The sequence below is a fragment of the Sorghum bicolor genome, chromosome 2, assembly GCF_000003195.3.
Source record: "Sorghum bicolor cultivar BTx623 chromosome 2, Sorghum_bicolor_NCBIv3, whole genome shotgun sequence".
Lineage (NCBI taxonomy): Eukaryota > Viridiplantae > Streptophyta > Magnoliopsida > Poales > Poaceae > Sorghum > Sorghum bicolor.
In genome coordinates, this window is record NC_012871.2 from 70,408,114 (window position 1) to 70,432,198 (window position 24,085).

At 43.1% G+C, this 24,085-nt stretch overlaps 5 protein-coding genes across 11 annotated transcripts; 2 read left to right on the forward strand and 3 right to left on the reverse strand.

Annotated features, from left to right (window-relative positions):
* LOC8056319 (cytochrome P450 716B1) lies at nucleotides 222–2,152 on the reverse strand. The gene is made up of 2 exons (XM_002462964.2): nucleotides 1,192–2,152; nucleotides 222–1,037 (listed from the first exon to the last, which is right to left on the reverse strand). Exons 1-2 carry the CDS (start codon nucleotides 2,150–2,152, stop codon nucleotides 511–513), a joined length of 1,488 nt encoding a protein of 495 aa, XP_002463009.1. The 3' UTR covers nucleotides 222–510.
* On the reverse strand, nucleotides 4,602–8,784 carry LOC110433160 (equilibrative nucleotide transporter 3-like). 4 transcript variants are annotated; one of them, XM_021454895.1, is made up of 11 exons: nucleotides 8,402–8,784; nucleotides 8,195–8,315; nucleotides 7,482–7,531; nucleotides 7,287–7,391; nucleotides 6,571–6,726; nucleotides 6,182–6,325; nucleotides 5,972–6,077; nucleotides 5,515–5,690; nucleotides 5,271–5,431; nucleotides 4,901–5,052; nucleotides 4,602–4,815 (listed from the first exon to the last, which is right to left on the reverse strand). In XM_021454895.1, exons 3-11 carry the CDS (start codon nucleotides 7,518–7,520, stop codon nucleotides 4,688–4,690), a joined length of 1,167 nt encoding a protein of 388 aa, XP_021310570.1. In that variant the 5' UTR covers nucleotides 7,521–7,531; nucleotides 8,195–8,315; nucleotides 8,402–8,784; the 3' UTR covers nucleotides 4,602–4,687. The 4 variants fall into 4 exon arrangements, with proteins under 4 accessions (XP_021310570.1, XP_021310568.1, XP_021310571.1 ...); XM_021454893.1 differs by having other exon boundaries at nucleotides 4,901–5,153; nucleotides 8,402–8,782; XM_021454896.1 differs by lacking the exon at nucleotides 6,571–6,726 and having other exon boundaries at nucleotides 4,901–5,153; nucleotides 8,402–8,783.
* On the forward strand, nucleotides 11,224–13,413 carry LOC8081740 (F-box/FBD/LRR-repeat protein At1g51370). Of its 2 annotated transcripts, none has more exons than XM_021454892.1 (3): nucleotides 11,224–12,395; nucleotides 12,505–12,629; nucleotides 12,766–12,989. In XM_021454892.1, the coding sequence occupies exons 1-3, from the start codon at nucleotides 11,505–11,507 to the stop codon at nucleotides 12,839–12,841; spliced, it is 1,092 nt and encodes a 363-aa protein (XP_021310567.1). In that variant the 5' UTR covers nucleotides 11,224–11,504; the 3' UTR covers nucleotides 12,842–12,989. The 2 variants fall into 2 exon arrangements, with proteins under 2 accessions (XP_021310567.1, XP_002460848.1); XM_002460803.2 differs by having other exon boundaries at nucleotides 11,264–12,395; nucleotides 12,505–12,642; nucleotides 12,766–13,413.
* Nucleotides 16,076–19,105, forward strand: LOC8081741 (F-box/FBD/LRR-repeat protein At1g51370). 2 transcript variants are annotated; one of them, XM_002460804.2, is made up of 4 exons: nucleotides 16,076–17,058; nucleotides 17,168–17,302; nucleotides 17,421–17,837; nucleotides 18,478–19,105. In XM_002460804.2, the coding sequence occupies exons 1-3, from the start codon at nucleotides 16,138–16,140 to the stop codon at nucleotides 17,784–17,786; spliced, it is 1,422 nt and encodes a 473-aa protein (XP_002460849.1). In that variant the 5' UTR covers nucleotides 16,076–16,137; the 3' UTR covers nucleotides 17,787–17,837; nucleotides 18,478–19,105. The 2 variants fall into 2 exon arrangements, with proteins under 2 accessions (XP_002460849.1, XP_021310317.1); XM_021454642.1 differs by lacking the exon at nucleotides 18,478–19,105 and having other exon boundaries at nucleotides 17,168–17,289; nucleotides 17,421–17,638.
* On the reverse strand, nucleotides 19,239–23,236 carry LOC110433050 (equilibrative nucleotide transporter 3-like). 2 transcript variants are annotated; one of them, XM_021454643.1, is made up of 9 exons: nucleotides 22,886–23,236; nucleotides 22,043–22,099; nucleotides 21,825–21,929; nucleotides 21,295–21,450; nucleotides 21,065–21,208; nucleotides 20,866–20,971; nucleotides 20,252–20,427; nucleotides 19,987–20,147; nucleotides 19,239–19,876 (listed from the first exon to the last, which is right to left on the reverse strand). In XM_021454643.1, exons 2-9 carry the CDS (start codon nucleotides 22,079–22,081, stop codon nucleotides 19,510–19,512), a joined length of 1,254 nt encoding a protein of 417 aa, XP_021310318.1. In that variant the 5' UTR covers nucleotides 22,082–22,099; nucleotides 22,886–23,236; the 3' UTR covers nucleotides 19,239–19,509. The 2 variants fall into 2 exon arrangements, with proteins under 2 accessions (XP_021310318.1, XP_021310319.1); XM_021454644.1 differs by lacking the exon at nucleotides 22,886–23,236 and adding an exon at nucleotides 22,287–22,536.

Here is a 24,085-nt window from a genome sequence, read left to right on the forward strand (position 1 = left end):
TGTGCATCAGGGCTTCAGCAATAGTGCTGCTGATTCTTGCTTGCTGAACAGGAGCAATTAGCTTGGCTCTCCTTTAGCACATTCAATGAACAGATGGCAGAAAGGAACTCTCAGAGACTCAGACTCTGTTTCAGAGTGCGTATTTCAGAAAAGTCTAACAGAACGCTATAGGTAGCTTTCTCCTTTCAGTTAAAGGCAACAAATCAATATAGCTTGGTTTAGACCTTACTGCTCAGGTCTTTCTTATTAAGATACCGAGAATGCTCATTTGCAGAGGACTGACTTAACCTGCTCCTGGAGATCCACCGATACATGTTTGATCAAAACCTTTTTTTTTATCCAAAACTAAAGAAAAGCTTGCTTCTAGTAAAAACCATAGTTTTTTTTTTTACATTTTTACTTAACAAAAAACCGACCCAACATTCTAAAGCTATATATTTTGGGACCTATACACAGGTGACCTGAACCACGAACATCTTGGTTGGAATCAAGGCACTGAGCTCCACACGTTCAAAGTCCGCACGCGCTCTTGCTTGGAGTTGGAGAAGCCATGTCTCTGCTCTGGAGCTCGATGGGTAGCCCGTTCAGCGGCGACGGCATGGGGTCCCTGACGAATGTGTTGTCCTTGTCCTCGCAGCAGAGCCTCCACCTGAATCGCCTCAGCAGGCGGTGCATGGTCACCAGCGTCTCCACCCTGGCGAACTCGATCCCGGCGCACAGCCTCTGGCCGGCGCCGAACGCCACGAACGAGTAGGGCGGTGCCTGGCTCTCGAACCGGGACGCCTGGAACTTGTCCGGGTCCGGGAAGATGCTGGGGTCCATGTGCGTCACGCTGGACGCCCAGAACACCTGCCACCCCTTGGGGATGCAGTAGCCGTCGAACTCGATGTCCTCCATCGCTCGCCGGAAGCTGCCGAAGATGGGAGGGATCATCCGCAGCGTCTCCAGGGCTACGCGCCACGTGAACCGCATGCCGTGCAGGTCCTCCCATGTCAGCGCCTCGCCGTCGGCCTTGTTCTTGGCGATCTCGTCGTGCTCTGCAACATGCGGCCGAAAGACAGGAGCGAGAGGCAACATTACGCATGCGTGCATGAGACGTCTATCCATGGTCGATCACTAGCATTTGATTTGTTTATTATAGGCCATAGAATAGAGAGCTGTGTGGCTGTGGGTTCTTTTCTTGACGATCACCTTGAACCATGGCGGCGAGGGTTGCGGGATCGCCTGCGAGGTGGCGGATCATGAAGGTCATGAGCACGGACGACGTGTCGTGGCCGGCGACGAGGACGACCATGGCGTTATCCACGATCTCCTCGTCCGTCAGCAGCCGCTCGCCGCCGTCGCCCTCGGCCTCGGCGCGCAGGCTAGCGAGGCAGCTCACGAGGTCGTCCGCGGGCGACGCCTCGCCGCGCTCCAGCCTGGCCCTCTTCTCGGCGAGCGTGGCCTCGAGCACCCGCCGCGCCCGCGCGCTCGCCCTGAGGCTCTTGCGGAACGTCGTGAAGGGCAGGTCCAGCGGCACGGACCACATCCCCTCCAGCATGTCCGCGAACGCCGCGGCGAGCCGCTCCCTGACGGCGCCGCGCTCGAGGCCGAACAGCAGCGTCGCGATGATGTCGAACGTGAGCAGCTTCATCAGCGGCAGCACGGCGACGGTGCGGCGCCCCGCCCACCGCCCCTCCAGGTGGCGCGCCACCTCGGCGTCGATCGTGCCCACGTACCGCCGCAGCATGTCCGGCTTGAGGAACTGCATCATGGCGCCGCGGACGCGGCGGTAGTCGTCGCCGACGAGCTCGAGGATGTTGCGGCGGCCAAGGATGAGCGGCAGGCACCGGGGCTGCTTCGGCGCCAGCGCGTCGCTCGCGAACACCAGCTTGTTGGCGGCGGGGCCCGTCACGAACACCGTCGGGACGCCGAACAGGGACAGCTTCGACACGGGGCCGTACCGGTCGACCCGGTCTCGCAGCCACCGCTCGCCGGTGTTGCTCCGCATCGCGCGCAGCAGGCCCAGGCTCTGCCCGATCATCGGCAGGCCCAGTGAGCCCGGCGGCAGGTTGCCCGGCAACGGCTTCTTGTTGGGGTGCCTTGTGAGCAAGTAAACGACGACCGGCGTGAGGAAGGCGACCAGGAGCGCAACGCCCACTGAGGCCGCCATTGATTGTGCGCTAGTAGTCGTTTGGTAGTAGTTGGTGCAAGCGCCATATATATACTGTGGCGCCGTGTAGACGTGTAATGTATGCTGCAGCGATTGGGATCGGCGGGCTGCCGCGAAGATGAAGCGGACAAAGCGGCATCTTCACGTAGCGTGCTGCGCTGTGATTTTTCTAGCTATAGACGATGCCGCGGGGGATGGTTGCCTCGATCGGTTGGTTGGAATCAGCGCGTGGCAAACATCTGTACATGCTTAAAACGTAACAGGGACACCCGGACCCAGAGAGAAGAGATAGTAGTGTAGTGTTTACCGCGATCCAAACAAAAAGGAAAGAGAAGTATACCATTCACCAACGGATCGGAATCAAGCATTTGTTGGCAGCATCATGCGCGCATAGATTCCAACTAGCAAGCCAACAAAATAAGTGTTGCTGCAGGAATTCAGCTACAAGCAATTGTTGCACGCTCACAATCGGCGAAATGGGGACAAATGTTCTCATGTTGCATGTGTTCATCATTAGAGTTTGTATGTATAACGGCAGTGGGAGCTAAAGAAAATTTAAAGAGGGTGCGTTAGCCTTGTGGGCATATTTATTGTATATATGGATGCGTATATCGTAAAAAAATGAATATAATCACTGTTTTCTAATTTTTCGTAGGTGCGGCCGCACCTTTTGCCATGAACATACATCCGCCCATGTATAACGGTATCTTGATTTCACTAAAATAAATTTGAGAAGAAAATATGAAAATGGTGAGAGGAGAGGCATCATTTCACCATCTTAAACAACCCCATACATAAAAAATACATATTGCATAATTAAATCAAATTTACATAAAAAATAATATCTTAAACAATATAATTTAAAAAACTAAAAAAAACGTATCTTTCTCTCTCTTCCTAAGTATGGAAACACCATTCATGGAAACCACTACATATATATTTCTTGGATTCACTAATTAAAGAAGAAACACATAGAAATGGAGACATGAGAGACAATCATCTAACCATCTTAAGCAACCTCATTTGAGCAAATATTGCATACCTAGCTAGTCTACTATCTCCTTCTGGTAAAACCCTAGATCCAAAAGGTAGCTCAAATTGAGTAAGAGGACACAAAAAAAGGCATTAAAGACATCAACTAACCTTTCTTAGTCACCTCCATCCAAGAAATACAGATCAAAACCTCTCTCCTTGTATTTTGGAAAATCTGGACCTCCAAGATGGGCTCTGATGGAAGGTGGCTCGGAGCTACAGTTCAGCCCGAGAAGGAAGAAGGGTGCTGCTGGGTATTTATAGAAAAAATAGCAAAATCGGTTCACATAACTGAACCGCCTGTGTTAATGGACCATTTACACAGGTGGTTCAGTTATGCCAACCGCTTGTGTAAAGGTTTATTAACACAGACGATTTTTTTATAATAACCGCCTGTCCTGACCTATTTACACAGGCGGTTTTTAATTCCAACCGTACAATTTTACAACACAGGCGCATGATAATTAAAACTGCCTGTAAAATTTTTTTGCCCCCATCGGTTTAGAGCATCTATATACTAGTGAGATGTGATTGAAATTTTTTGAGAATTAACAAGACATGAAATTCATCCCTAAACGCGACCTTGAAGTCCCGTGTACTCCACATATATGTGGCTGTGACTCTGAAGCTGACACTGACAGTGTGCTCAATAGTTTGTTAGGGAAACACACACCTGGGCCTTCTTTAGTTTTCAAAAAAAATTGTAAATTTTTTCAGATTCTTTGTCACATCGAATCTTGCAATACATACATGGAGCATTAAATATAAATAAAAAATAGCTAACTACACACTGTAATTTGCGAGATGAATCTTTCGAGCCTAGTTAATCTATGATTGGACAACATTTATCAAATACAAACAAAAATATTACAGTGTCCATTTTGCAAAAAAAAAAAAACTAAACAAGGCCCTGAATGCTGAATACCTGATGACCGAAGCATAGCTGAAAACAATTTCTGCCGTCAGTCTTCCAAACGGGCATAAATATGCTGGAGGCTCCCACATGAGTGGGATCTTGGGAAGGGAAAAATCGAGGCAAGCCTTTCACAGATAGATGCACGTGCTCGTTAGGCTACCAAGACCTCCAAGTGCGATCACTAGTCAATAACCTGCAGACACGGTGGTCTGAACTAATGGGAACTCCTTCATCAGACAGTTCAGACCACGGGACTCAAACCATCACCTATTCGACATGGAACTTATGGAAGCCTCAGCATTGTGATCATTTGATGTTTCCTCCTATAGTGAAAAGGCAGAGCACCTGCTATTGTCCCCTAAAAAAAGACCATGCAAAATTTTGTTGAAGACGTGACGACGCTTGGAGCTAGTTTCAGTATCCTACCAGTCTACCACTGCATCCTTTGGACTATCACTTAATAACAACTCCAAAAAGATAAACCATTTCCAGACTAACAGATAGCAAGAAAATCAGCAAATCGGATTTATTATTATTTTTTCCATCGATGTACCAACAGGATACACTTAGCAAAAGAGTAACACCCTTTATGAGGTGACTTTAGTTATCACCAACCTTTCCCTATCAGCCATAACCAATCGAGCACAACACCAGAAAACAGTCCAATCATGAGGAAAACAACAAGAACATTCCCCAGCGCATTTTGCTCTGGCCCCTGAACAAAAGTTTGCAATGACAAAAATCAATTTGTCTATCTAAATTTGACAATAGCATGAAATATATAACAGAGGAAAACTTACATTGTATCCTTTGGGTGCCTCTGTAAGGATACATACGGTTAGATACCCGTTGCTCAACCCCAAGAAGGATGTCAAAAAGATCATGTACCCTTGTGCGCCGTACTTTGCAGTAAAATAGAATGCAGGAATGAGTAGAAAGCGTGCGAGGGTTGCTGCCATGATACATTTTCGAGATTTCAGCTTGACAATAATGGGTACATATCTGCCTATGAGATCCCACGCGTTAAACATTGTAATCAAAACAAGTGCATACCTGAAAAGTACACAGCAGAGGGGAAAAAATTCATGTGGAACACTAGATTATGCCAATTGTACAGGAGCTAGTCACCATGCGTCAGTAAAAAGGAAAAACATGAAAAAAAAATCTTACCAAGTCCCTAGGCCGTGTGATCCGGTGTCTTCAGATAGGAATCCAGGGAAGATAGATAGAGTCAAGACATATGTCAGAAAGATATCAAGCGCGTAATCAACGTTTTGCAGAAACAGTAGTTTGGTGCTTAATCGCACATATTGTTTGGGATCCTCCATAGCCTGCATAAAGTAGCATATGCTATATTTCCATGGATTATCGATCGGTAAAGTTAAGAATATGTAACGGTCAGTATGAGACAAACTTGCTCTTCATGTTGAATTGGGACTCCTGCAGCAGCTAGGTCACCAGCAACAGTTTTGCTACCTTCGGAAGCTGCCTTCAAGCGATAAAATTTGACAATAGGCAATGTGGGGAAGACAAATGTGTACAGAAGAACACATAATAGCTCATTGAAGCATGATATCGAAAAGAATAGCACTGCATAAGGACGAAGTAGTTCAAAGTATTTGGTTAGACAAAATAACTGCGCTAGCTGAGGTGAAAAAGAAGAATGTTAATTTATTTTATGTTCACTTTTCTGGTTGTGTTTCTTTTAGATGAGAGGACGTGTAGCATTCTTGTTACTGTACTAATTAACAAGATAAATTACACAGAGCATTGATAATATGGTTATCTACTTTGTTAGTTTTTGCAAATGCATAAGATAAAATTTAAGACAAACTTATTGATTCACATATGTCAAAAAGATCGGGACATACTCGCTCCTTTTCGCAAACCATCTTGTGAGTTCTCAAAAGCTGCTTTTGTAATCAGACGCAAAGCTGATGTAATTGCTCCTGATGCAGCCAAACCTGACAAGTAGGACTGCAAACCAAAACATAGATGGGTACATAAGAGCAGCCAGCTATAGGCACTGAGATATTTCTATCAGTCAACACAGTACACCAAAAATCATTGGAAAGAGTCACCTGAATGAACTCTGGGCACATCAAGGATAGGTCACCAATCATACCACCTTGAGCATGAGCATCTGCTATCCCGAATGCTGCACTTGTTACGCATATGCCAACGAAGGCTCCAAACCCACCTCGCCCTTTAGTGGCCACATCCAGCTAATATCCAAAACATAACGGTATGAGGTTGATATCACTTGTCCAATAACCACACTATATATAGCACTGTATAAAATAACCATGTTTTATATACCACTTATGCAATATATCAAATGGGAAACATACTAGCTAATACTATCTTTCAGGGGAAAAAACATATATACTAGTACTGGCGCAATAGTCATGCTAAAGGAATATAGTTTATGAACGGTCTCTATTTGCCTCAGAGATAGGTATTCACTTACAATTATTATTGCAAAAGAACTTAAGAAGTAAATTGTGTATCCTGTCAGATTCCGAAGCCTGGTGTTGATTTTTGCTTCGTGGTATGCTAGAAGAGCTGTAACTCCCAGGGCAAAAGGCTGATATACCAGCGTGAGAACTCTGGTTGGGTGGTTCTTCTGCAATAGTTATTTGGACATATAGTATCAGTCATCACAGTTTTTTTTTTTTTTTTTTTTTTTTTTGCGAGTAAAGAGAGATTTTCATTAACTAGACAGGCACGAGGTTACAATCGGCATTGATATGGGACTGGTTCAGGAACTCTACCCAGCCAAGCCGTAGACCATTTACAAGGTTACAACGGCATTGATATGGGACTGAGCACATTTACTCTACCCAGCCAAGCCGTAGACCGTTTACATTGTCTAGCTAACCCAGCTAAAGAATTTGCTACTTGATTGCCATCTCTCTTTACTCGGGAAATCTTCCACCCATTCAACAAACTTGCAAGTCCCTTTGCCTCATCAATATCACAGATTGTAATGACAGGACATTATCATTGGATTTCTCTAGCTTCGTGTGCCATTAGTTCAAAATACATAAATAAAGCAATATTAAAGCTGTAAACCATAAATGACGGTGATAAGTTATAGAACATATATAGTTACCCAGTGCGCACTTGAAACTGAGCATAAACAATAAAAATCATATATACTGTAATTGTAAAGGAAGAACATACAGGGAAGAGGTAGACATAGTAATCTTCTATTGTAAGCATACTGTTCCATGCGAAGAGGCATCCATTCCCCAATAGAAAGCAGACGAGCAAACCAAAGTACTTCCCCTGTCAAGTCCAAAACCAACAGAGTCAGAGGACACAGCAATTCATTGCATCGCAAAACTATTCAATACAGCGATTCGACTTTGGAGAGACCTTAAGTTGAGGTGCTCCTGCACACTCTGAATCGCTCATACTTTGTTAACCTGAAAATTAGTAAGAAGAGAGATTGTGATAAATGATACCCCAACTGATATGAGAACAGTGATGAGATAGAACTGAACAAAAAGCTTGATACACACACAAATTTGATCTTTGGTGGTATCACTACTCATATATATGAAACTTCTTTTCCACATAATGATATATATTAACCTTTTAGAATCTGGACTACTTATAATAAAGAACCACAATACCTTTTGCTTGAGGAAAGTAAAGAACAAGCAAAACGACATCGTATCAGGTTTAAATAAAAGGACTGCTGGACTGGTCCTAAAAAATAGGAGGGGACTTGGAATCTGTGCGTCCTTTCCAGTTGTAGTTTAAGACTTCGTTTATTGGCTGACTGAAACCCCAAACCTAACAATCGTCCCCCCAGCCTGACCACCTTAGGGCCTGTTTGATCCCACAGTTAATAGTTAGCTGCTAAAAGTTAGCTAAGAATCCTCACCTAATAAACCAACTAATGTCTTATCTACCACTCAGCTAACAATTAGCTACTCCTATTAGCCCCGCTAATACAGCTAATAGTAAGCTAAATCGAACAAGAGCCCGGTAAACAAAAAAAAAAGTGCGCGGAGATCACGGAGCCATACACACAACACGGTAACCGCGCTGATGCAAAAACACCAGAGAGTTGAAGAGGTCACCAGCAATCCGGCAGCGAGGGCTCAGATCGGCGTTGATCAGGCCGCTGGCTTATCCTGTGCTGATGGTTGCGCACTGCCAGCTTCTTCTTCCGTTCCCCGTCGGATTCTTCCTCGGTAGAGACTGAGGAGTCGTAGCCGCGCGCTCGGATTAAAAGGAAACGTCGGCTGTGTTTCCGTGTGTGTGTGTGTGTGAGAGAGGCGACAAACCTGAATCGAACCGCGGAAGGAGCAGAAACCGGCGGCGGCACCGTCCGGGCCCAGGGTTCCTCGAGGCCGGCGGACGCTGGCTGACGGCTAGCTGTTGCCCACTGTTTTGTCGCCCTCCGCGCTGACCAATGGGGTCCGGGCTGCACCGCCGATGAGCGGCGCCTGATGCCACGCGTCGCGCCGGAGACAGGAGACGGGAGCATCATTGCACGGCGAATCGAATCTACTCTCGCAGCCGGCAGCCCCGCAGACGAGAATGGGGGCCGGAAGTCCAACTCGCAGCATCAATCCGGTGGATCAAAGCAGATGACACTTGAACAGATGTTGGCTGCAGCTAGTATCTCGTAGATAGAGTAGCGTTTATTAGTACTCCATTGGTAGATGTTGGCTGCAGCTATATATCTCGTAGATAAAGCAGATGACACTTGAACAGATGTTGGCTGCACCTTTTCACATAATGAGTACTTGCAGCTATATAATGCCTTGTTTAGTTCGCGAGAAATGTTAGGTTTGGCTACTGTATTATTTTCGTTTTTATTTAACAATTATTATCTAATTATAGTTTAACTAGGCTCAAAAGATTCGTCTTGTAAATTACAGGTAAATTGTACAATTAGTTGTCTTTTTTATCTATATTTAGTGTTTCATGCATGTGCCACAAGATTCGATGTGACGAGGAATCTTGAAAAGTTTTGGGAACTAAACAAGGCTTAAGTTGGCAGCGGCTACGGCTTAAGCCTTGTTTACTTTCATCCTAAAACCTAAAATTTTTCAAGATTTTTCGTCACATCGAATCTTTAGACGTATACATGGAGTATTAAATATAGACGAAAATAATAACTAATTGCACAGCTTGGCCGAAATTTACGAGACAAATCTTTTGAGCCTAGTTAATCCATAGTTAGACGGGAACATATCTAGTGCAAACCACAACCTCCGTGAAAACCTGTGCAAACCATGACAAAAAAGTCATCTAAATTCACCAAAAAAATCACACATGTAGATGATATGATGATACACAACCCTGTAAAATATCTTATCCAAACTCGAATTCATTTGTGAGATATAAAAATAACAAATTTCTAGCAAATTCTGTGGACACTTTTCTGGCTTGAAATTTGTTATTTTTATATCTCACAAATGAATTCGAATTTGGATAAGATATTTTACAGGGTTGTGTATCATCATATCATCTACATGTGTGATTTTTTTGGTGAATTTAGATGACTTTTTTGTCATGGTTTGCACAGGTTTTCACGGAGGTTGTGGTTTGCACTAGATATGTTCCCTAGTTAGACAATAATTACTACAAACAAACGAAAATACTACAGTATCGCAAAATTTTTTACGTCAGGAACTAAACACGGCCTAAAGCTCTAGGATAAATTTTTATTTATATATAAAATTCTATTAGTACTTAGTACTTAGCATTCACCTCTAATATTATTATTAAAAATTCAATTGCCAAAGGGCCATGCCATGATCCACCATGGCCTATACATAGCTGTGCCACGCCACTGATTACAATGGTACCACACAATTCTAATTAATTAATTAATTATAATTAATGAATGAAGCTATTACTATAGTGTAGCTGGACCAAATATATTATACTGAAACTTAGAATCAATTGTTATGTTTAAATTATGCCACAATTCACTATAGGAATTGTTCATGTGACATTGTGGATGCGTGAAATGACAATAAAGACGTTGAGGATACTAATTTGGACAGTGTCTACTATATCTACTACCGTGAAATTTTAAACTCCCACTATCAAAACTTAGTGTCTACTATATCTGCTACCGTGGAATTTTATGTTATGATTTTTCTATGATATTCTACCTGTCATTTATTTTTGTATTGATTTGTACTTCTACCTGTTATGTGACATTTTTCAGCCCTTGAGAGAGAAAGAGATGATTTTTTAACATGTATGGAATCAGATTAATATTCTTTTAACTTTAATTTTAAATTCAACGTTAATTTTAAGATACTAATTTTAAGAGTAAATATTACAAGAACTGATATTATCATCGTAAAGATGTGGTTCCAACTGTGGCTTGATGAGTTTTGATTGTAATTTTCCCTTGAACTTTGTTGGTTTTGATGTTTTGTATCTTTCTTGAAGATGGGCTTGTTGAAAGCATTTCAATATATTGTATATGGCAATATTACTTTATTACAATTCGAACGCATGTATTGATCTTTATTATATATGGACATAATATTGTTTAATTTAGAAAGACTACGTATAAGAAGAAAACATATTTAAAATTAGATTGTACGTGGTATAAATTTAATTTGAATTCTGGACTGTTAAATTATCATGAAATCTAGCAGCGTATATATTTTTATTAATCTCATAATTTTGAAACTCTTTTGGTGAACGTAGGACTTATTTTAACACTATTTGATATGTTTAATAGACTTATGCCAGAAAAATTTGATAAAAAATTATTTTAGTGCACCGTTCTGTGTGGCCTGAAAAAACTTATGGCGTGGACATTGTTCTGAAGTGCAAAAAAAACCCGGGGCTACCATCGCTGGGTAACCACAAAATTTTAGTTTTTTTCTAATTCAGGCATTTGCAAATCTAATTGACATTATATTCAAAATTTTTTTTGGAAAAGGCTCATTATATTCAAACTAAACGTTGGACACTCAAATGAGTTCAAAGGTTCTAAAATGAGCTCTAGAGAACTCAGGTTAGATCCAAAGAGTTCTCGAATCTCAAGTGAGGTTGAGGCGCTTCCAATTAAGCATGAAACATTTCATCGACATTTATAGAGTTCTTATATTAATTAAGATCGGAGCTTTCACATTTTCGGCTTGACACCCAAAGGACCCAAAATGAAGCGAACTTCACAGTCCACTCAGGGCCGCTCATCCTCAGGTTGGGCCGAGCCACACGTTTGGGCCTTGGCGAGCCTGGTGGCGAGGCCTTGTCTTCTTCGGGCGCCAGCTTCTGCTCCCCGTCAGTAGTCGGCTCAGCATCGGTGTTGCCGTGGTGACACCCGAGCAGAGTCGCAGCCCACAACTCCGATTCGGCAGGCGGTTCGCCTCCCAAATCCCCGCTCGGCCGCAGCGCCGCCATTCAGCCATGGCGATGGTCTCCGGAGCCAAGAGGAGGAGAGGACTGGAGGAAGAACAAGAGGAAGATGAAGACCGCATCAGCCGCCTCCCTGACGGCGTTCTCGGCGACATCGTCACCCTTCTCCCGACCAACGACGGCGCCCGCACGCAGGTGCTCTCCTCCCGCTGGCGCCACATCTGGCGCTCCGCTCCTCTCAACATCGATCTGGACATCGATCCCGATTACCCCCTCGGCGCCCACAACGTCACCGAAGGCGTAATCTCGCGCATTCTCTCCGCGCATCAAGGCCCCTGCCGCCGCTTCTCCATCCCGGAGCACTACCTCCTCTACAGGGACCTCCGCGTCACAAGCCTGGACGGCTGGCTCGAGTCCCCCGCCCTCGACAGACTCCAAGAGCTTGAGTTCCACTACGGCCGTCCTCATTCGTCGAATTTAGCGCCGCTGCCGCCGCCGCCTGCATCCGTACACCGCTTCTCGTCAACCCTTCGCGCTGTCAGCTTCGGGGGCTGCGGTTTTGCGGATGGAAACAATGCCAGCGGGCTCCACTTTCCGGTTCTCAAGCAGTTGAGCCTTTCGGATGTCAAATTCTCCGAGACTTCTCTACGTGCCCTGCTATCTGCCTGCCCTGTCCTGCAGAGCTTGCTGCTGAGGGGAAGCATTGGCTTATCTCGCGTACAAATTGCGTCCCCGACCCTCCGAAGCATCGGCGTGCGCTCTAATCATGGACGCGTGATTCTGCGACAACTCATCATCGAGGATGCCCCCTGTCTAGAAAGGTTACTTTGCTTTGATTACTTGGGAATCACCATATCGGTGATCTCGGCGCCAGAATTGCTTGTTTTGGGGCCACTATCTGATCGCAGTCCCAGACTCGAGTTTGGCACCACAGTCATTCAGGTATCAGTATCACCGTGCTTTCTCACTTCCATATTCATGAGGCTCCTTCTCAAAACAAAGTCCCTGTGTTGACTATGATTCTAACCTTAGTATTTTGCGCCTTACCTAGGGAGGATCAGGCTTTGTTAGCTTGAAGATGGTGTTGCACAGTGTGAAGGTCTTATCATTATTTGAGGAGCGACTTAGTTTGGATGTGGTTATTGAATTCATGAAATGTTTTCCCTACTTGGAGAGGTTGTACATCCAGGTGACTTCATTTACTTCATAATTAAGAGGACATCTACAATCGTTTGTCACTATTGCATCATATATATGGTCTAATGCTAGGTTGTAACTAACTATTAATTATCTGTTCATTTTGCCTTTTCAGACAAGAATGGCAGGGGAGAAAAATGTGTGGTGTCGTAAGTACAGGAATCTTATTGGCACTCTTGATATTCATCTGAAGAAAATTGTGTTGGCTGGCTATCGAGGCAACACGTCGCATGTTAATTTTGTTAAGTTCTTTGTTTTGAATGCGAGAATGCTAGAGTCCATGAGGCTTGAGTTATTTATTGGACTTGAAGATCCCAGCAATGCATGGATTGACAAACAACATAGACTACTTCAGACAAAAAATAAGGCTTCAAGGGATATACAGCTTGATTTTGCGTCTCATTATGGCCTCCGTCTGACGCATTCCTTTTTTCGCCCTGAGCAAGTACACGATTTGTCAACAGCTGACCCCTTTCCATGATCGGGCTGATTCCTTCTTATGACCATAATAACCTCTGTCCTGACTTGGAGGTAATTCTATGCTTTTCATATCTGAGACTTGAGTCAGCAGCAGGGAAGTAATGGAACAAAATATACATTTGCACATCCCGGCAAACCAACTCTTGGTCTACTGGTTGTCCTACGTGTTTCATTATACATATTGATACTGGTCTGAAGTTTATCTGTGGTATATATGGCTTCTGTATATCCCTAATCACAACATTTTGCTCCATTTTATAGACTGAATTCTATACTTGGGCTATAAGGCCGTGTTTAGTTGGTGAACGAAAAAATTTCGCGACATTGTAGTACTTTCGTTTGTTTGTGGTAATTATTGTCCAATTATGGACTAACTAGGCTCAAAAGATTCATCTCGTAAATTTCGACCAAACTATTCAATTAGTTTTTATTTTTTTGTCTATATTTAATACTCTATGCATGCGTCTAAAGATTCGATGTGACGGGAAATCTTGAAAAGTTTTGAGTTTTGGGGTGGAAGTAAACAAGGCCTAAATATCTGTTTTTTAATGGTTGTCTTTATGTTTTAAATATATGGCACTGAAAAAGAATGCTGCACGGTAGCTAAATAAGTAAATATAGTTGAGCAAGGAAATAGTAGCAAGTTTTTTTTATAGCTTCCAATGGTAACCCAAGCCCTCATGGCAGTTGAATATCTTCTTGAATATAAGCTATTGATAAGACAATTCCATAAGTCAGTAATTTTCTTTATTTAAAAAAGGCAAAGTCATTTTAGCGCCATGACTGTACAATCGCGTGGCTGCTGAAAAAAAAATGACAGAAAGCATTGTCAAGGAACGAACAACTACCTACCTTGTAACTAGTCAGTTTTCCGTTTGGAAAAAAGTCTACATAACCCCCAAACTATCTAAGGTGGAATAATTCATCCCCCAAAGTATAAAACCGGATATTCTACCCCTGAACTTTCAAAACCGGTCAAATAACCCCCTAAAGTGGTTTTAGAGGGTAGTTTTGTTTTTTTGTTTTTTATTTATTTCCGCTGAATCTTTAAAAAATCATAATAAATCACATAAAAATCATAAAATGAAAAATTCAATTTTGTTGGACTTTTGATGAGTAGATCTACACAATGAATATATAATATGGTATACTTTAGTACAAAGTTTTTGTTGTAGATTTAAATCTATGTTTTTCTATAATTAAAAAGAATAATTCATATATGTAGTTTCTATGGTTCAATTGTGGTAAATTTTTTATGGTGGGCTCATTATTGTATGCTTGAACTATGGTAAAAGTTTCGTATCCATTGGATTAAGTATAATTTAGTTATAGATTTATTTAGCTTTATTCTTGTTAAATCTATGCTTTATCTATAACTAAGTTATATGTAACCCAATGAGTATGAAATTTTTACCATAGTTCAAGCATACAATAATGAGCCTACCATAAAAATTTTACCACAATTGGACCATAGGAACTACATATATGAATTATTCTAATTAATTACATAAAAACATAGATTTAAAGCTAAAAAAAACTTTGTACTAAAGTATATCATAATATATATTCACTATGTAGATCTACTCATCAGGAGTCCAACAAAATTGAATTTTTTATTTTATGATTTTTTTGTGATTTATTATGATTTTTTAAAGATTCAACGGAAATAAATAAAAAAGAAAAAGACAAAACCACCCTTTAAAACTACTCGAGGGGGTAATTTGACCGGTTTTGAAAGTTCAGGGGGTATAATATCCGGTTTTATAGTTTGAGAGGTGAAGTATTCCAGCCTAAATAGTTTGGGGGTTATGTAGACTTTTTTCCTTTCCGTTTCAAGCTATATTGGTGTCAAAGTAGTCAAGATAATTTTTGTCGCTATCGAGCTAATTTGAAGAAGTTATTATTCTTGTTACGATCTATGCAGAAATGAATAGATTTAAATCTCGTTGAGATTTGAATGTTGCCATTTTAGTTGGCGACACGAGTAAATTCCTACAAAATTTTGATTTGGGTAATTATTTTTGCACAAGCCAAATTATATTTTAAGAATATACAGCCCGGTGCTCAAGCTCACAGCTCAACCAAATCAAATTAGCTGTGAGAATCTTACTCTTCACGAACTCCAATAATATTTCATTCCGGAATACTGTACAACACTCAAAAGTTGGAACAGAAAGGGAGTGATTGCCTCTGAAAGAGAATCTCAAATGTAGCCAGATTACAGTATCCGTCAGAATCTCAAATTATTGCAGTGCATCATTCTGTGTGGCCTGGAAAAACTTACGGCGTGGACATCGTTCTAAAGTGCCTAAAAAATAAGGGCCTACCACTCTGGATAGCCACCAAATTTTACTTTTCTTCTAATTCAGAAATTTGCAAATCTAAGTGAAATTTTATTCAAATTAAACGTTGGACTTTCAAATGATTCAAAGGTTCTCAAATGAGCTCTAGAGATCTCAGGTTAGACCCGAAGAGTTCTGAAATCTCAAGTGGTTGAGGCGCTTCCAATTGAGCATGAAATATTTCATCGACATTTAGAGTTCTTAATTAATATCTGAGCTTTCACATTTTCAACTTGACACCCAAAGGACTCAAAATGAATTGAACTTCACTGTCCATCAGTTAGAAACTCTAATTCCAAATAAGAAATGGACATGGAGCTAAGGTAAACTATTTCATTGTATTGTACTGAGTTAATTCTGGCATGAGTGTGGGATGTTTTGCGATACGAGAAGCATGAAACGCTTTCTAAAATTTGCTCTTTGTTGCGTTCAAAAGAATTGCACTTTGAAAGAATTTCAACATGATTTATTTGTAAAAAAAGAGATATTAGCCATGGCAACCAAAGATTCAAAACTTTTTTTTTTAAAAAAATATCATCCACTGTGACCATGTGGGTGTTGTTCGGCCCGCCAGTGGCAGGCCGCAGGCCGCAGCCCACAACTCCGATTCCGCGGGCGGTTCCCCTTCCCAAATCCCCGCCCGACCGCCGCGCCGCCATTCAGCCATGGCGATGATCTCCGGAGCCAAGAGGAGGAGAGGACTGGAGGAAGAAGAGGAAGAGGAAGAGGAAGATGAAGAACACCTCGACCGCATCAGCCGCCTCCCTGACGGCGTTCTCGGCGACATCGTCTCCCTCCTACCGACCAACGACGGCGCCCGCACGCAGGTGCTCTCCTCCCGCTGGCGCCACATCTGGCGCTCCGCTCCTCTCAACATCGATCTGGACATCGATCCCGATTACCCCCTCGGCGCCCACAACGTCACCGAAGGTGTAATCTCGCGCATTCTCTCCGCGCATCAAGGCCCCTGCCGCCGCTTCTCCATCCCGAAGCACTACTTCCACTACAGCTACAGGGGCCACCCCGTCACACGCTTGGACGGCTGGCTCGAGTCCCCCGCCCTCGACGGACTCCAAGAACTCGAGTTCCACTACGGCCGTCCCTGTTTGTCGAAGTTAGCGCTGCCGCTGCCGCCGCCGCCTGCATCTGTACACCGCTTCTCGTCAACGCTTCACGCTGTCAGCTTCGGGGGCTGCGGTTTTACGAATGGAAACGATGCCAGCGGGCTCCACTTTCCGGTTCTCAAGCAGTTGAGCCTTTCGGATGTCAGATTCTCGGAGAGTTCTCTACGTGCCTTGCTAGCTGCCTGCCCTGTCCTGCAGAGCTTGCTGCTAACGGGCTCCATTGGCTTCCCTCGCGTCCAAATTGCGTCCCCAACCCTCCGAAGCATCGGCATACGCTCTAGTTGTGGACCCATGGATTTGCAACTGCAATACCTCATCATCGAGGATGCCCCCTGTCTAAAAAGGTTACTTTGTTTTGATCCCTTTTGCAAGGGAATCACCATGTCGGTGATCTCGGCAACAGAATTGCTTGTTTTGGGGCCACACACCCCCAGACTCCAGGTTGGCACCACAGTTTTTCAGGTACCACTATCACCATGCTTCTCACTTTCATATCCATGAAGATCTTTCTCCAAACAAAGTCCCTATGTTTGACTATGATTCTAACCTTAGTACTTTGTGCTTTACCTAGGGTTCAGGCTTTGTTAGCTTGAAGATGGTGATGCACAGTGTGAAGGTCTTATCATTATCAGAGGAGCGTCTTAGTTTGGATGTGGTTATTCAATACATGAAATGTTTTCCCTGCTTGGAGAGGTTGTACATCCAGGTGACTTCATTTATACTCCATAATTGAGAGACCATCTGCAATCTTTTTGTCACTACTACATCATATACTTGGTCTAATGCTAGGTTGTAACTATTCTCTGTTCACTTTTCCTTTTCAGACAAGAATGGCAGGAGAGAAAAATGCGTGGTGTCACAAGTACAGGAATCATATTGGCACTCTTGATATTCGTCTAAAGAAAATTGTGCTGGCAGGCTATCGAGGCAACACGTCACATGTTAACTTTGCCAAGTTCTTTGTTTTGAATGCAAGAATGCTAGAGTCCATGAGGCTTGAGTTATATGCTGCACTTGATGATCCCAGCAATGCATGGATTGACAAACAACATAGACTACTTCGGACAAAAAATAAGGCTTCAAGGGATATGCAGCTTGATTTTGTGTCTAAATATGGCCTGCTTCTGACGTATTCCTTTTTTCGCCCTGAGCAAGTACACGATTTGTCAACAGCTGACCCCTTTCCATGATAGGGCTGATTCCTTCTTATGACCATAATAACCTCTGTCCTGACTTGGGAGGTAATTCTATGTTTTTCATATTTAAGATTTTAGTCGACATGGAAGTAATGGAACAAAATATATGTTTGCATATCCCGGCGAACCAACTCTGGGTCTACTAGTTGTCCTAGGTGTTTCATTTATACATACTGATGTGTGATACTGGTCTGAAGTTTACCTGTGGTAAATATATGCCTTCTGTATATCCCCAATCACAAATTTTTTGCTCCATTTTATTGACTGAATGGTATTCTTGGGTTGCAAATATCTTCTTTTTTTTTTTGAATTGTTGTCTTTATATTTGAAATATATGGCAGTGGAAAAGAATATTGCATGATAGGCTAAATAAGTAAATATTGTTGAGCTAGGAAATAGTAGTAAGTTTTTTTATAGCTTCCAAAGGTAACCCAAGCCCTGATGGCAGTTGAATATCTTCTATTGATAGGACGGTTCCATATATAAGATTCAGTAATTTTCTTTATATAAAAAATGCGAAGTCATTTTAGCACTGAACAATCACAATTCTGCAATCTACTGTTAGCTTTTGGTGGATCTTGTCTTAAGGTATGTAGGCAATCTGATGATCTTAGGGCTGCCACTCTTCTTATCTGATGAACTATTATCAGTTAGCTTTACTAAGATTCGGTCCTTGTTATTTCAGGCACGAGCTGCATGCTTATCAGGTTGTACCTGTGGGCAGACAAAATGGGAATCCAAGGAACTAGTTGAATGAAGTCGAAGAATTAGAAATCCAGGATTAGTTTTGAGGATCTCAAGATGAAGTTTCTTTTGTGCCATGACTATCCAGGATCAGTTTTGAGGATCTGAAGATGAAGTTTCTTTTGTGCCATGAGTGTACACTCGCGTGGCTGCTAAAAAAATTGACAGTAAGCATTGTCAAGGAACTAACAACTACTCCCTCCGTCCTATTAAAAGTGACGTTTTAGACTCCGTGCCATCTTGTTTGACCGTTCGTCTTATTTAAAATTTTTGTATAAATATTATATATCATGTTATGACTTATTTTATTATTAGAAATACTTTAGTAATGATGTATTTTTTTTATAACGGTCAAACACGGTATTAAAAAGTTAAAAAAGTCACTTTTAGAGGGACGGAGGGAGTGTACCTTCCAACTCATAACCTTTCAGTTTCAAGATGTGTTGGTGCCAAAATATTCTTATCTCAATCGAGCTAATAGAAAAGGTTATGATTCTTGTTACGATCTGTGCAGAAACGAATAGATTTAAACCTCGTTGTTTGAAACTGTGAGATTTGAATGTTGCTATTTTAGTTCGTGACACGAGTAAATTCCTACAGACGTTTGATTTGGGTAATTATTTTTTTTGCAAAAGCCAAATTATATTTTAAGAAAATACGTGCTCAAGCTCACAGCTCAACCAAAATCAAATTAGCTGTGAGGATCTTCAACTCTTCACGAACTCCAATAATATTTCATTCCAGAATACTGTACAACATTCAAAAGTTGGAACAGAAAGGGAGTGATTGCATCTGAAAGAGAATAAGAGAATTTCAGATGTAGCCAGATTACAGTATCCGTGTTCTCTCACTGACTAGTATAACTACCTAAACATAGAAGAAATTTCCTTTTTTTAAGGAAAAACAAGAGGGGGGAAACAGTGATCTAAAACCTAATCGATCCTGCACAGGACCCACGCGCAGAAGACGTACTTCACCAGCCCTTGCCAATGAGCCAGAGCCAGTCGAGCACGACGCCTGAGAAGAGGCCGCCGAGGAGGCAGACGACGAGCACGTTGCCCAGCGCGTTCTGCTCGGGGCCATTGTAGCCGTTGGGCGCCTCCATGAGCACACACACGGTGAGGTACCCGTTGGTGAGCCCCAGGAGGGAGGTTAGGAAGATCATGTACCCCTGGTCGCCGTATTTGGCCGTGAAGTAGAAGGCCGGGATGAACAGGAACCGCGCCAAGACAGCCACCATCATGCCCTTCCGGGAGGTCAGCTTCAAGCACGGGATCAGCGGCACGTACCTCCCGATCAGGTCCCACACATTGTACATGGCAATCAGCACAAGAGCATACCTGAAAATATAAGATTTCTCAGAAATCACAAGCATTTTTAGTGTTCATGAAAGAAACATCAACAGATTGGAATTCTGATTCGTAGAGTGCATCAAAGCAAGAAACTTCACCATGATCCTAGGTTGTGTTCTCCAGTGTCTTCAGACAAAAATCCTGGGAAGATTGACAGCGTCAGGACGTATATCAGGTAGATATCAATCGCGTAGTCGATGTTCTGCATGAGCAGCTCTTTAGTGGTCAGACGCTTGTATTTCTGTGGATCCTCCTCGATCTGCACGAGTCACCCACTGAACATCATGAGCATTTGGATCTCGAATGGTAAAGTTGCAGCGAAATGCACATTTGTTTGGTATCTATCACAGGGGGAACACATACTTGTCCCTGTTGTTCAGCGATGATCCCTGCAGCGGCAAGGTCGCTGGCAACAGTCTTGCTACCTTCAGCGGCTGCCTTCGCGCGGTAGTACTTTACGATGGGTAGTTTGGCGAAGACGAACGTGTATAGCAGGAGGCACACCAGCTCGAACAGGCATGTGATTGAAAAGAACAGTACTGCACCAAGTAATGAAAGACATGTTATTTGACAGACAAAGATCATGATCTTCTGTAAATTCTAGACATGATTGGAACAGGGCCCAACGGTACATCAAAGGGACGAAGAGAGTTATGAACAATCTTTTTGACGAGATCATTGGATCATAATCCTATCTTATAAAATAATCCAGCAAATGCAAGTATAAGGCCTTGGTCAAAACAGATGCAAATCCATAGGTCTAGTTGACATAGCAAATAAATTCTCAAGAAAAGATACCTAAAATGCACACAGATTTAAACTGCCCAAAGTATAACCTCATGCTTTTGGCATCCCGTTAAATTCCCATATTTGCTTCAGAATCATATACTTTTATTTTGGAAGTGTCAAGATTTCTTTTCTTAAACCAATAAATAGCACTACTAAATCTGAAAATGTTTCACAAAATTCTGACTTACTAGCTCCAATGCGAAGACCATCTTTTGAGCTCTCAAAAGCTGCCTTGGTAATTAATCTCAAAGCTGATGTGAGAACCCCTGATGCAGCTAAGCCCGCCATGAAGGACTGAAAACCCGAAGTGCAATACAAGTCATGAAAACTCTGAATGACTGAAAACAGCAGCATAAATGACTGAGAAAAGACAATGTGAGATGTTACCTGAATGAACTCTGGGCACATCAAAGAAAGGTCGCCAACCAATGCGCCTTGACAATTAGCATCAGCTGTCCCAAATATGGCACTAATTATGCATACACCAATGAAAACTCCAAGCCCACCATGTCCTTTAGTTGCAACATCCAGCTGGAACAACAAAACATGATTGCATGAGCTCATATGGATCTGTACTGTCCTTTTTTTATTCAATGTTGTGAAGGCAATGTGCTTACAATTATCAATGCAAAGGAACCGAGGAAGAAAAGGGAAAATCCTGCAAGATTTCTCAATCTTGTGTTCATCTTTGCTTCATAGAATGTCAAGATGAGGGTTATTCCAAAGGCAAAAGGCTGGTAAGATAGCGTGAGTACTCTTGTTGGGTGGTAATTCTGCAACAGTAACATATTTATTACAAATTTGAATGTACGAATACAACAAATACTGCAACGAATATGGGACTGCCTAACTTTAGCTTCTAAGGAACCATTAAACAATGGACTGAAATGAGATCAATGTGAGAAGCCATATCAGTAGAACAGCAATTAACATATCATTGACTAGTGAGGCATTCGAATATGAAATAAATGTTGACTGAATCTCTGAATAAAAGCAATCCTGGTTCCATTTAGTTTATTGAACGAACAAAGATAAATCAAGGATGCCCCCCCCCCCCCATTTTTTTCAACTGTGCAGGTTTGCTGGTACTCTGCTACACTGAAACTGAACCCACTCCAATCATCAACTGAGTTTCGCAAGCATGTACCGGGAAGAGATGGGAGTAGTAATCTTCAATGGTGAGCATACTGTTCCACGCGAAAAGGCTTCCATTTCCCAAAAGCCAGCAGACAAGTATACCAAGGAACTTCCCCTGTCAGTTTTCAGAAGCAACCTCATGAGTACAAATAATCAATCTGCAGCTTACACAACGCTACATGGACCTGTATCTGAATTCACAGAACAGAAGAACAGAAGCGAAGATACCTTGACAGGTGCCTCTGCACCTGCTACGTCCATGCTCATGGTTCACCTGCGTTGTGCCTGTAAAGAAAAAAGATTCAGACACGTTATTTCGATTTAGACATCATGAATGGAAAGAACTGAACAAAGACACTTCGATTCTGCTGTCTGTCAGCTAACGAGCTCACAAGTCCACAGATTAGAAAAAAAAAGGAAGTGTTTCCCAATTACGTGTGGTAACATATCCAGTACTAGGATGATTACATACAGATTGGTTGACTAAAGACGCACGCCGATTACAAAAGTAGGGTTGCCTCCCCACATGCGATGCGTCTTGAGCTGGGCTGGAGTTTAGCAGGAGAAGTTTCAGACGTGCAAGCCACCCGTCGCTACGCACCATCGTCACTGCTGCTACCAACCACCGGACTTGATGAGAAGAAGGAAGGACCAATAATTCACGGGACGAATCCGATACGACGACGCGGCCATCGCTTTCTCTTTGCCAGAACAAGAACAAAGCGCGGGCGGCCGTCGTGCGTCGTGTTCCACGACGCAAAACATTTTTTTTATTAAACTCTGAACACACTAGTCCCTTAAACTAGTACCAGTAGTCAGTAGATAAGCAGATCTTCCCTTTGGAGTTGGAGCTGGAGGACGGACGGATGAAACCCGCGAAGGGAGGGGGGGAAAAAACTGTCGACGCAGATAAACAGGCAGGCGCCTTAGCGAGCGACTGGCAACAGCCGAGAAATCACAAGGGCAAAAACTCTACAATCGTCGGCGGCATCTCTGTCTTTCCGATGCCTTGACCAGACGAGAAGAGCCGAGGCAGAGGAGACGGGACAGGAGGAAGAGTTGGCAACTCACCGGCCGGGGCGGGTGCCAAGCCTCGGTGTCGTCGGCGTCGTCCCGCGGCGGCGGCGGGTGGCGGCCGCCGAGAAAGCCGGGGGATGGCAACGACCAGACGACTAGCGACCCAAGGAGTGCGGGTACCAGGGCTGCCGGGTTAGTTAAGCGAGCGCGCGGTGGTATCTTGATCTGACGGTGCGGTGTTTATATAGCAGTTGAGAGATTCTAGGAATCTCCGGCCAACGTGTGCGCTTGTTCCGTGAGGTGAGGGTGAGGGTGAGGCCTGGCCCGGCGTGGGAACAGCGGCGCAATGGCCAACCACCGAACGGCGGAGCCGATGGGTGCCTGACTTGCCTGCGGACTGGAAACGCGACGGCGTTCACACCGTCCCCACGCTCGGTGTCAAATTAAGCTCGTGGTGAAGAAAAACAAAATTTTGACGCCTCGGCGCGTGAGATTGACATCTGACATGGTGCCGTGTCAGCTTAGATGTATACAAATTTAATTTAAAAAAGGCTATATCGTCGTGTTAAACATGGAGTTAGATTACGATCGGATTTTACACGGATGATGATGGCAGGTCAAGGGATGACCAACAATCGATCTCATCTCGTGGTAAACATGGTGTTAGATTTTACAATCTTGTCCATTCTGCAAAGGGATGATGGCATATACAGAGTGTAGCGCAATAAAAGGGACTCTGTTGTTATAAAAATAAAACAAAAATAAAAGGTTCGTTTTCTCTGGAGAAAGATAAAGATAACCGTTCTTCCGAAAATAAGAGTGTAGTAGCTCAAAGCCTCAAAAGAGCTCGAACGTCCTCGCTCGTGCCATCGCTGGTCGCTGCACAGGGAGAATAATCGCCCAAAGTGAAAAGAATCCCAGCTCGATTTGACCTAAATTGTTGAGGGGACAGCGACAGCGGCCGTGATGGGACGGGAATCCGCTAATCTCAACCTCAGCCACCCGCCGTCTCAATCATCATTGGCAAACTGGGGATCCATCATCCACTCCTTCAACTTGCTAGTACAGCACATTTCTTTTAAAAGCTTGCTGCCATTTTTTTCTTTCTTTTTTTTTCTGAGAAAAGTAGTTGGTTTTGTTTGTACTAGTAGCTTATTCGTGCACTTTGTTCACATGATTAGAAGTCTTTTTGATCCATTAGTTGCTAATAATTAGCTAGCTAATAAGTAACGCCTAATACCAGTTACTATCAGC

Coding starts and splice junctions, on each gene's coding strand:
- LOC8056319 (XM_002462964.2), bottom strand. CDS start 2,152: ATGGCGGCCTCAGTGGGCGTTGCGCTCCTGGTCGCCTTCCTCACGCCG. Junction 1,038..1,191: donor CCTCGCCGCCATGGTTCAAG/GTGATCGTCAAG, acceptor CGCATGTTGCAG/AGCACGACGAGATCGCCAAG.
- LOC110433160 (XM_021454894.1), bottom strand. CDS start 7,520: ATGAGCGATTCAGAGTGTGCAGGAGCACCTCAACTTAAG. Junction 5,432..5,514: donor CAATTCAACATGAAGAGCAA/GTTTGTCTCATA, acceptor TACTTTATGCAG/GCTATGGAGGATCCCAAACA. Junction 5,154..5,270: donor TCACACGGCCTAGGGACTTG/GTAAGATTTTTT, acceptor TGTACTTTTCAG/GTATGCACTTGTTTTGATTA.
- LOC8081740 (XM_002460803.2), top strand. CDS start 11,505: ATGGCGATGGTCTCCGGAGCCAAGAGGAGGAGAGGACTGGAGGAAGAA. Junction 12,396..12,504: donor TTGGCACCACAGTCATTCAG/GTATCAGTATCA, acceptor CGCCTTACCTAG/GGAGGATCAGGCTTTGTTAG. Junction 12,643..12,765: donor TGGAGAGGTTGTACATCCAG/GTGACTTCATTT, acceptor TTGCCTTTTCAG/ACAAGAATGGCAGGGGAGAA.
- LOC8081741 (XM_002460804.2), top strand. CDS start 16,138: ATGGCGATGATCTCCGGAGCCAAGAGGAGGAGAGGACTGGAGGAAGAA. Junction 17,059..17,167: donor TTGGCACCACAGTTTTTCAG/GTACCACTATCA, acceptor TGCTTTACCTAG/GGTTCAGGCTTTGTTAGCTT. Junction 17,303..17,420: donor TGGAGAGGTTGTACATCCAG/GTGACTTCATTT, acceptor TTTCCTTTTCAG/ACAAGAATGGCAGGAGAGAA.
- LOC110433050 (XM_021454643.1), bottom strand. CDS start 22,081: ATGAGCATGGACGTAGCAGGTGCAGAGGCACCTGTCAAG. Junction 21,930..22,042: donor GTGCAGAGGCACCTGTCAAG/GTATCTTCGCTT, acceptor GAAAACTGACAG/GGGAAGTTCCTTGGTATACT. Junction 20,148..20,251: donor TCGCTGAACAACAGGGACAA/GTATGTGTTCCC, acceptor TGACTCGTGCAG/ATCGAGGAGGATCCACAGAA.